This window comes from Seriola dumerili, unplaced genomic scaffold, assembly GCF_002260705.1.
Source record: "Seriola dumerili isolate Sdu_G_001 unplaced genomic scaffold, Sdu_1.0 BDQW01000024.1, whole genome shotgun sequence".
NCBI classification, from domain to species: Eukaryota; Metazoa; Chordata; class Actinopteri; order Carangiformes; family Carangidae; genus Seriola; species Seriola dumerili.
In genome coordinates this window covers 429,505-440,823 of record NW_019174279.1, presented here as the reverse complement: position 1 = coordinate 440,823, position 11,319 = coordinate 429,505, and the positions used below count along the sequence as shown (strand labels likewise).

Sequence of the window (11,319 nt, the reverse complement as noted above, 5' to 3'; positions counted from 1 at the left end):
ACGTGCTACCTGGCAGTTATTTCTTTCATACTTATTAAAAAGTGTATTTCAGTTGGACTTTTTTGCACAGTCATTATGAATCAGCTTACAGACATATTGGGGTCATTGCAACAGAGACCTTATGGCATATTTATTAGTTAACTGGATATATTACAGGATGCAACATTTGGTGTTCCTCTTTAAGGAGATGTTCTTTAATTAAAGTAATTACACTTCTGTTGCTGTCAGGACTCTACTAATCTATCTGTGACATTTATAGAGGTAGCCTGCAAAATGAATATTAGTCATATTTCTGGAACACATTACTGCTCTGATATAAATCTTTTTGTCACTTGTTTTCCATTTAAACGACCAGTGCACTTGCAGTAATTTCTAAAAACGTGTTTTCACTTTGTCACTATTTGTGTGGAGTAAACAAAAGTAAATTGCATTCATTTAGAATAAAGTCTATAGCACAATTGAGTGTGCAAAGAGTGAAGGGGTCTGAATACTTTTAAGAGCGACTGTATGCACGTGTACAGTATAACCTGATGATGTCAGGTCTGAGAATGTCCTGAATCAGTGCTGGAGGTCTACCCTGCCCTCCTCAGGGACACCGACAGACACGGTGAGCTCAGACACAAAAGAGTGCGATCAGGAGGTCAGTCTGACACTTCATGACTCATTTTACTGCAATCCATCTGAGGAAATGAATCACACGAGGCTTATGGTATGTTCAGTCAGTCTGTACCACAACAACAACCAACAGCTTCTCTCTCTCTCTCTATGTCTGGAAGGAGCTGCACCATGAAAATCTCCCACAGCAGCTGGAGATAACTGCAGGTTGCTGACATGGAAAAGTGGAAAATTTGGATTTTCTTTACTATTCAATCCAAAATCAGCTTTAACGATGTAGTTAAATCAAATTAAAAGCATTCATGAATGCTGTTATTCAGCGTTAACAATTCAGTCTGCAGCGCCCTCAAGAGACCGAATAATGCAATAACAGGCTGATATTACTCCTCCCTCGAGTCTGTCTACATATTCCAACACATACATTTTTTTTTAATGTTATCAGAAGGTGAGAGTTTCATCTGAGGCAAACACTAAGGATTACACTTGAGTGGTTTATTTGACAGACGAATGATTTTCCATTTGATTAGTCAATATCCACCAAGGCAGGAACAACACATTCAATATGTTTATTGTCTCAAACACGCACTCGCACTCGCACACACACACACACACACTCATACACACTTACTGACTGTGGTGAAAGCTGTATGATGTCAACTGGAGCATTTCTTGAGCTCTGATAACAGTTTAAAAACAAACCGGTTTTACCTTCAGGGACAGTCTGTCAGAAACACACACAGACATACACACACATCCAAGGTGTATGTCCATATTTTAGTAAGTGTTTATACGCACGCCATCACACACACACACACACACAACAGATTTAAAGTCCATTGAGTTATACAAGGTATGTGCCTCAGGCCTTCCTCTTTTTCTTCTGCATTTTCTTTCCGGACAGCGCCCCCTTCTGGGCTCCTCTCACCATGCCCTTGAACTGGCCCTGTAGCTTGGCGCGCTTCCTGTGAACACAGAAAATAAAACATGTGAGCGTCTGACATTCTTATATAAATGAATTCCTCTGTCAGAGACGTTTATGGAATTCCACACCGATTTGCTGCTCATACCTGCGATTGAGCTGGGCCTTCTTTAGAGGGATGTACGCGTAAGGATCCAGCTTTCCTTGTTTCTTCACATCTCCTTTTCCTTTCTGGAAGACATAAGATGAACGAACAGACGCTCAGAATTAAGAGTTTCTAACCATCAGCTCCTGCAGTGTGTGTTTCTGTCAGACGCCGTCAGACTCACCTTTGACTTGTAATCCGCTCCGATGTCTTTGCTACCTCCAAGAGGTCTGTGGATACCTGAGCCTCCAGCTGAGTGAGGGGGGAAAAAAAACAAAAAAACAAATGAATATCCTTAGTCTGAATCACAATTCCTCATGGACCAACATGTCATCAGCAAGACGTTTTGCTTTCTGGTAAAACTTTACCTGAAGAACCTGGTGCTAATCATACCTTTATATTTCAATTGGGGCTCAATGTCCATGTCCTCATCAAAGTTGTCGTCTCGGAACTTCCTCTTCTGAGACTTTTTCTGAGGGTGATTAAAAAAACAAAGATGATAAATGAATAAAATAATAACAACAATAATATGTAAGTAAATAAAATGTCTCTACAACAACAAGAAAACTCCATAATTCCTGTGTCACATATGTAAGTACTCACACTCTTGACTCCAGCCTCTTCTAGAATATCTTTCATCTCTCCCTCGTCTGTGGGAACAGTAACAGGTTCACTGTCACAAGCCATTCAGACATAAAGCAATGTACAGGACGGTCGTGGATTCCCCTTACCTTTGTCTTTTACATCCTCCTCTTCGTCTTCTTTAATGATCAGCCGTCCATCTGAGGTCACTTTAAAGCCGTGCTCGACCTTAGCGCTCTTTCTCAGCTCTGGGTTGGTGGCTGAGAAGCAGCAGAAACTCGTGTTAACGCCACTCAACATGCTACGCTTTTTTTTTTTTGGCACATCAACATGCAAGATGGCTGCGACAATGGAGGAAAAGTGAGGAGGCTGTGTTACCTAGCACTCTCTGGGAAACTTTGGGATCCAGGAAGTTGAGCGGGTCATCTTCTTCTCCTTCTTTGAGCCACGCCCGTCCTTTCTGCTGTTTCCCTGCTTTCTTCGGAGCCTTTCCTTCATCCTCTGACAAATCACTGTCTGACTCCGCAAGGATGTCCTCAATACTTGAAAAGGACAGGACAGAACGTTATTAGTGAGGAGAGGGGTAAGTGTAAGAAGGAGGGCGGATCTTTATGTGCGGGAGGGGACGGCGGTCTAACCTTTCACCCTTTGTTTTAGGCGCCTCCTCTTCGCTCTCGGAGTCATCGTGCTGCTCTGTGGCCTGCTTCCGTCTCTTGGTGCGAGCCTCAGCCTTGCGGATGTTTACGAGCACCTTGTGGTGCTCTGCAGGCAGCATGCTCTTCACCAGCTCGAAACTGGGAACACAGCCGGTAATCAGACACGTACGCAAAAATACATGACACCGTAACGCACAGAAGTGACGCAGCTGTGTTGCTAAATTTCTCAGAGGGGACATCTGGTACCGACGAAACAGCCAGTGTAGAGCTGCATGCAAGTGGTGTCTGATTGTATGACGAAAAGAGGTGGGGAAAAAAGTTTAGCGAACGCAGGTCAAATCACAAATGATATAGACACTAAAGAATGAAAATGATGTGGACACGTGGAACCAGCTCTAACCTCTATTCCAAAACAGTTTAAGATGAATCAGCTGCGTTCATCTCGACAAGCAGCTGGTGCCATTACTGCACAAAGCACTCCTTTGTCAATGTCGGAATATGATTAGTTTGCTAACATTATTACTGCTAACATCTCCTTCTAATAAATTCACCACACTGTGCTCTCATCAGCTGCGTTTACGGCAAGTCTGTTTCGGTTAACTGGTAGCAAACAAACTGACATTGTTCAAACCAAAAAGACAAACAGACGCTTCCCTTATGATGAAATATTAGATCCAAATCAAAAACAGCACAGAAATTTATCAATACCGTCAGTTCTTGTGAGAATACGATACATCACCTGAAAGCCATCTGTTATTCAGACGGTATATTACACATCCACATCCGAAGACACAAGCACTTTCTAAATATGATTATGCACAAATTCCATTTAATAAAAAAAATTAGATCTCTTTGTTTTAGTAAAGTGATTTATTGAAGCTGTGGAAGCACCAAAAAAAACAAAAAAAAAAAAACAGGTGGGATGCACCTTTTGAAATAATTGATTTAGAAGATTTGACACCTAAATAAGAGTTTTTAAAAAATTCTGCTGAACTGGACATTGTTTTTATCGTGCATTACTACACAGCACCATGTCTCCCTCAGAGCCACAAGCTGACTGAATGGTGTCCAACAACACTTACCCAAACTTCCTGATGAACTTAGTGAAGATGTTCTTCAGTTTCGTTCTGAAGTGCCTCCTCACATCATCCGTGATGTTCCCCACGCCCTCCATCTGAACACGAGAGTGTAATCTCTGTTACGTGAAGGCACGAATATCTTTAACATTGGACTCCCAGTATCCGGAATGTACAATGCATACCATGACAGTGACATGTGAAGCCAGCGTCTTGGGATCCATGATGAAGAGGATGACCTTGATGAAGCTCAGTGCTGCTTTGACTATCTCCCTCGTACGGGACGACAGCAGCACACAGACATTGTGCAGCAGCTGCTCCATGGTGCTCACCTCTATCGAGTCTGGGAAAGAAAAGGCAGCCAGAGTGAATCCAGTCCGCAAACACAAGCGTTTAAAACACCAACAGGAAGTAGCCGAGAGTCAGCAGGCCTACCTTTGTACTCAAACACTAATCGAGTTAGCGCCAACACTGTACAGGTGATCATGGTGACGGAGCCTGTGAGTCCTGCATACACCAACACCAGATACTGCTCCATGGCATCTGGATCAGAGACAATTTGGATTTTAAACTTTCACAGTTCACTTGTGTCCACACACACACACACACACACACACACACACACACACACACACACACACACACACACACACACACCACACACACACACACACACACACGCGCACACACACACGCACACACACACACACACTAGGACAGGAGGAGAAGTGTGTTACCTTTTGTATTCCCACAAAAGCGAACAAAAGCCTTTCCTATATCCACCAGCAGGTTGTAGGCGTTCTTACGAGCACCGACAGAAACCTCCTTCGTACATATAATCACCTGAAAGAGAGAGAACAAGCTCATGAAAATGATACACACCAGTACTCTCTGTGTTTGTGTGCTTGCCAGCGCGTGTGTGTGTGTGTGTGTGTGTGTATACCTCTGGCAGCAGTGCGGTTATAAAGGTTTTGTGTTCTTCGCCGAGCCTTTTCACGATGTGGCTCAGACACTTCAGTCTCGGCTGAGAAGAAAAAAAAACAAAAAACAAAAACAAACACAAATAGAAGGATTTAATCAGACAGCACTGCGAATCAAGACTTACAACTCCATCTAGTGTCGGTTTATTCTGTTTCTCTCCACACAGCATTTCTCACCCTCTTTGCTGGTGAAGACGCGTTTTTCAGAGTCTCGAGCAGGACGACTTTGAGGGTTTCCAGGTTAGCCACGACAAAAGATCTACACTCATCCCTCTCTCCTCCGCACATCTCCTCCAGCACACGGTACGCCTTCTTCTGCATGCCCGGCTCTTTAGCCTGAAAACACACGAATCAACAGACACAGAATTAACGAGAAGCGCACTTAAGGTTTAATAGGTTTGAAATGAGCACAGCATACACACCCTTACCTCCAAATACGGCCTAATCAGCTCAAAGGTTTTAGTCATGGTGACCTCATCTACAAAGGGAGCCATGGCAACCACAAGGTCCATCATGGACAGGCTGAGGGAGGCAGAAAAAGAGAAGCAAAGAGACAGAGGAGTAAGTGCACTGATATTTTTCCTACTCCAAAATATACAAATCTATATAATAAATGTGTATTCATGTCCTACCGTGTGAACTCATTGGTGTCTGTGCTGCTCAGTCTGTCTGTGGCTTTTTGCAGGAAAGTGCAGCTCATCTGAGGATGATCGTTTTTATTAGTGACACACCAGCACAAGAAATATGGCCTAAGACTGGACAGACAGCCTGATCGAAACTGATCAGTTCAGTATGAAACATGACTAGATGTGGTTTAGGTGTTCAATATCACAGTAACGGCTTATAATACAAAGTTAAATGATGTAAACAGACATAAATAGCTTCATCACATGAACCACATGAGAACATTGTGCAGCAGGATGTCGCTGACCTGCGTTTCGGTGACAGTTAGGTAGACTTTGATGGTGTCCAGGATCGCCATCCTGTAGGTGCCGGACTCTCCAGCTGCAGGCTGCTGGCTGTACACGTTGAAAAGGATGGGCAGGAAGTTCTTTGAGAAGCGGCCCACTTCTGCCTTTTCTTCTTCTGCAGACATAAAGCAGACACAAGTTTTTGGATGGCTTGATTAAACAGAAAAAAAAAAAAAAAACAAAAAGGTAGCTGCAGTAGTTTTATATGTGTTGTCTCCGTCTCTCTGACCATGTGTGTCCTCCCTCCTACCTGTGGAGCAGCTCTTGTTGATGATGGTGCGCAGAGCCTGACACACTATCAGCCTCAGGTCCGGCCGCTCACTGATAGCCATACCAAGTGTGCGGGCGATGCCTTTGTAGGATGCCAGCAGGTCTACGGGACATGTACAGAAGCCAGGGAGCATGGTCCAAATCTGAAATAAATAAATAAATAAATAAATAAATAAATAAAGCGCATAGACACGTCTTAATAACTCATTCTCTGGCTCTTTATAATCAGGCTAATGTGTATTATCAAAGTAAGTCAATTAAGATACCTGAAGCTGTAAAGTCTGGTAGACTTTGGCTTCCAGTTTTTGTCCTGCTTGCTCCAGCTCTTCAGCTACAACACAAGAGAAGAGTCATCAGAGGGAGAAAATCCACAGTCCCAGTCACCTCACCATCAAGTGGAGCAGCACACATGTGGTTTACCTCTCTGCTTGAGTGTGGAGGCCAGAGGGAGGAAATAAGAAGCGAAGAAACCAAGGTGAGTGTTCTTCACATGATCCCGTATGACCGGGACCAGCCAGCTCCGTGGGAACTCCAAGTCATCACTGATGAAGAGAGAGAAAAAAAAAAAAAACACACACTCAGCTAAATCACAACAATGATAAGAGGGCTGCTCCACAGTGTTTGTGCGTCTCTGTGCCTTTACTTGAAGCCGGTGATGTTGAGAGGCACAGCCCCGAGCACCACTTCAGGCCCCATGCTCTCTACAGCTCCTCCTACAGCCAGGTCCAACTCTCCACTGAAGGGGAACTGAGGAGTGGAGCGCAGGTCTGCCAGAGACTGCAGGGACTGTCCAGGACACAACAACACAAAGAGTCAGGCAAACCTTTTCCTTTCTTTACTCACACAGTGACCCGACAGCGTTTTGTGACTCTACCTTGGTCATGATGGGGTGAGCTTGTTTCCCTGCAGCTCGATAAAAGCAGCCAAGGATCTGCAGCACAAACGGCCAGGAGGCATGGAAGCGATAAGACAATCCTTCTTCTATGATGCTGGAGAACACACACACACACACACACACACACACACACAGTTATCATGATGAGCATTTACGTGTAGCCTCTACATAAGAAAATGGAAGAGCGAGATTAGCTTGGAGAAACTTACCGAAACATTTTGCAGACATAAGAGGGATTTCCTGCAGAGGCTGTGGCACTGATGACGCCCATTTCATCCAAGCAAGGGGAAATGCATTCAGTCAACAAAGTCTGGAAAAAATAAATATAAATAAATCATCTATAGACTTCCCTATCTGGGATGTGATTTTACTGATTCAATTACAATCCCAAACAACCCTGAGCCGAGCAATCCCCAACAAATCAGAACTCCTCAATTGACTTGTATGGATGTCGTGAAGATTATTTCTTTACCTTTAGTGTGTTGGTGGCTGCAGAAACCACCTGTGTGTGAGGCGACAACAGGCAGGACATGGCGGCAGAGAAGAGGCGAGGGAGGTGACCCAAACTCAGAGAACTCTGCAAGCTAGACAAACAGACTGCTGATGAGCAAACTGATAACTAATCCGACTGGGAAACACACAATTACGTGACCGCAAGAAAGAATGTTGCAGTTGTGGGAAACTGATCATTACCCCGCCAAATGAATGTGTGCCTTCTCCATGACAGCGAGCCAGGCCAGCAGAGGCTGCAGGTCGTTCTCACTGGGCAGGTAGTCATACAGAGCCTGGGGGGAGAAATGACAATGAGTTTCCCCACCTCATTTTGCGCGACGGCTTTGGCGCACTTGTTTTGTTTGCGTTCTCTCACCGTGATGATCTGTGCGTTGAGTTCCGGTGAGAGCGTCGAAGCGTTGGGCTTCCCGCTGAACAGCTTATGGAAGGCCTGCATAGCACTCGCCGTCACCAGCTACGGCCAGAAACACAGCGGGCTGATTAAAAACTACACATGAGTGTCCGTGTGGATGAACAAAGGGTATCTGGCTGCACCTATGAGCGTGTTTGTGTTCTCACCACATGGCTGAGTGTCATCACTCGCAGCAGAGTCTCACAACAGGACTTGACAGCTCCCAGAGGAAACGTCCCCATCAACTCCTTTAGAAGACCCAGCACATGAAGTGTAGTGGTGTCCTCTTTGCTGCCTGAGGGGTAAAAAAAAAAACAAAAAAAAAGAAAAAAACAGATTAACTACAACTTGCTATTTGTTCACAGAACACCACACGAGTACATACTCAAGCTACACAGATGGATGCATCAGTATGTCAATGACCATGCTGCTTTACCTCCTGCCTGCTCCATTTCTTTGATGCAGAACTTGGCTGTGGTCACTGCAGCAGGGTGATGGGTTGGCGCATTGTCTGTAAACAGGAAGTCACTACCTCTGAGAATGGCGCAAACACCTTGCTGTGCTGCTTTACGGACCTGAGAGAGAAAAAAAAGGCGGACGTGATTTTAGCATCTCGTTCAATTCGGATTTCAACATGTATGACCTGTGAGGATGGTGAGACGGACCTTAGGCTTGCTGTGCACTGTGAAGCTGAGCAGGCCGTGGTAAGCCTGAAGAGTGGACGGATAAGTCCAGACGGATGCATCCTGCTTCCTCAACAAAGTGGCCAGACATGACAGGATCTATAGATGCAAAAAGTTTCAGGTTACATCCCCGTTTATCCAGAATCATATAACATAATGACACATTTGTGTAAAATTTTGTCATAATTGCTGTGTGAATTCGAGTTATGGCAGCAGGTTTTGTGTGGTCACAGTGACCTCGACATTTGACTTTTGAACACCAAAATCTAAACAGTTCATCCTTGAGTCCAAGTGAATGTTTGTGTGAAATTTGAAGGGATTCCCTTACATGGTTACTGAGCTATCGCGTTCAGGAGAGCGGGACGGACATGATGCCAAAATTAACCTTTGCTGCATTTTTCAGCGATGAACAATAAAGCGACAAACAGACGCAAAGACAAAATCTACTCACCCATCTAAGGGCCGAGGCGGTCTCAGATGTGGCCTGTTTGGACATAACATCCATCAGAGCCTTGGTGGTGTCCGAGAACTTGGACATGAGCACCGGAGCAGGAACCCTAGAAAATGCAATACACCAATCAGATGAAAAACATTTCCAGTCATATCTAAATAGTTTTGCATGACTGGGGGTTTTTGTTTTGGAGACAGAATGTGTGTAAGTCCAACCGTTTCATGACGAGGTTGAGGAGGTACGCCACCGCAGCCTGTGACTCTCCTGATTCCACAACCTCCAGGGTGGTCATCTATAAAAAAAAAGCACAGACATGCTTCATTTTCAGACACAACACCTTGGCTCACTGTCAGTTTTCAACACACCACAAGTTATTTGGTAATGTCTTAGTGAACGTATTAAAATAAAAAATAAAAATAAAAATAACAAAAGGCTGCACTCACCAAAGCAGCAAAGTACTCTGTTTCAGTCTCTTTTCCTCCTTGACCTCGGATCACCTCAGTAACAGCTGCCAAAACTGCACAGATCTGTGAGGGACATGAGGTGACAATGTTACAGCAACAGCAGCGCTCAAAACCCATTGGATATATATTTGTTAGTAGGGTTGACGTCCTTGCATCAATTCTAGAAATGTCAAAGAACTTTTCCATGCTATGCTCAAATTTTTTACTTTTGCTCCTAATGCAAAAGGGACATTTCAATATATCAGAACAAGAGTTGGCAAACATTACACACAGCCCACAATTCACAATATCCCATAAAACAATTTGTGAATGCGGTGCTGTGAATAAATGATCTACCTTCAGTGTAATTCCTACCTCTTTGTGAGCAGCTGAATTGGACTCCCAGAAACGCTGCACTTTTCTGAAGGTCAGGTTGGAGCAGTCTGACAGGCCGCTGAGGAAGGTGCCTGAGGTTCTTTCTGATAACGCCTCATCTGGCTCCTCTTCCATGAAGGCATCTTTCCGGCTGCCTGCACTGAGCTCCAGCGGACCTGTCTGCAGCTCATTGTGTAGTTTAAGAGCATCAACTGTTAGATCACCGTTTCCTGTGGGCGAGAGAGAGGAGTTTTACATTAAGATGACTTCCCTGTAGGTCAAATGGAAACAATCCCCAAACCAAAGATTTTAACTTAGTGTGTTCTGGCTTGGGTTAAATTTAAGTATAACACAAACAAGGCATGGAGCAGGAAGCTACAGTCCTGCCTGTGAAATATCTGGACAGAGAGCCTTTCTATTACATTTCTATTATTTCTATTACACATCAGATTTCAAAATAAACAAAGATGAGGAACCTCTGTGCTAATCTGCAGTTTAAGATTTTTTGAAAGCAAGGACCAGATTTAAGTCAATAGGCCACAAACTCAAGGAATAAATGAATATTGTATAGACTCAACACAACTAAATGTGTGTCTCTGGCCAATAGTTCATACTACTTAATTTATACTATTACAGTAAATACAGTTAATTCCCTTGTGTTCCCTATAGGACATCAGCAATAGTTTAAAGACAGGGTTAAATAATGCATCTCTATAGCTCTCACACACACACAAACACACTACTTATTTAAAATCGAAAACTGTTTTGACAGGTTATTTAAACGGACTCAAGGTAAAAGACAGAAAGATGTGAAGTTACATTTTCCACTGACAACGTTACTGGGATTGTTGATACTAATTTTATGGCGCAACAGAGTAAATTGGCCTGTGCTATTAAAAGTTAAATGGCTAACGCTAGCTAACGTTAGCACTAGCCAGAGACCCACGTGTAATGGTAGGCTTACCGGTGGGTCGGCTGAAGAAGCGGCTTTTAGCAGCCTGCCGAAAGCGGCTCGTCTGCGGGTTTGAGTCGCTACTGTGTCCTTTCTTCCACCGTTTGAGTTTCGACCCTGTCCCAGATCGAAGTTTACCCGATTTGACCATTTTCGGGGTTGAAAACAGTCACGTTACCCCGACTGTCTGTGCAGCTGCAGATGACTCAGTCGCTGACAAAGTGACGTCACGGGCGCTCTCACGTGGCTGGCGTTGGTGTTGTTTTGCCGGTAGAGGGCGATGTCCAAGTGCACACAGGACACGGGAATGTAACAAAAACAAACAAACAAACAAACAAACAAAAAACACAACAACAGCTGCTGAACTTAACAGATCCATCTCCATGAGAACTGCGCAGCCAT

General features: G+C 44.1%; 1 protein-coding gene across 1 annotated transcript; it reads right to left on the bottom strand.

Annotated features, from left to right (window-relative positions):
• Positions 1-1,000: 1,000 nt before the first annotated feature.
• On the bottom strand, positions 1,001-11,117 carry rrp12 (ribosomal RNA processing 12 homolog). Its single transcript, XM_022763615.1, has 34 exons — positions 10,930-11,117; positions 9,966-10,195; positions 9,591-9,674; positions 9,363-9,439; positions 9,148-9,253; positions 8,679-8,795; positions 8,450-8,588; positions 8,181-8,308; positions 7,978-8,076; positions 7,803-7,894; positions 7,582-7,693; positions 7,319-7,419; positions 7,089-7,203; positions 6,858-7,000; positions 6,635-6,756; positions 6,481-6,545; positions 6,195-6,357; positions 5,905-6,059; positions 5,606-5,673; positions 5,402-5,495; positions 5,151-5,309; positions 4,937-5,017; positions 4,731-4,836; positions 4,429-4,536; positions 4,179-4,336; positions 4,000-4,091; positions 2,900-3,055; positions 2,640-2,803; positions 2,411-2,521; positions 2,283-2,329; positions 2,073-2,151; positions 1,864-1,931; positions 1,683-1,765; positions 1,001-1,577 (listed from the first exon to the last, which is right to left on the bottom strand). The coding sequence occupies exons 1-34, from the start codon at positions 11,066-11,068 to the stop codon at positions 1,475-1,477; spliced, it is 3,864 nt and encodes a 1,287-aa protein (XP_022619336.1). The 5' UTR covers positions 11,069-11,117; the 3' UTR covers positions 1,001-1,474.
• Between the last annotated feature and the right edge of the window lie 202 nt (positions 11,118-11,319).

Bases quoted from the DNA above. Each gene is read 5' to 3' on its own strand.
- rrp12 (XM_022763615.1), bottom strand. From the start codon at position 11,068: ATGGTCAAATCGGGTAAACTTCGATCTGGGACAGGGTCGAAACTCAAA. The intron at 7,420-7,581 runs GTAAAGAAATAA...TATTTTTTCCAG, and splicing joins CAGCCACCAACACACTAAAG to ACTTTGTTGACTGAATGCAT. The intron at 4,837-4,936 runs GTATACACACAC...TCTCTCTTTCAG, and splicing joins TAACCGCACTGCTGCCAGAG to GTGATTATATGTACGAAGGA.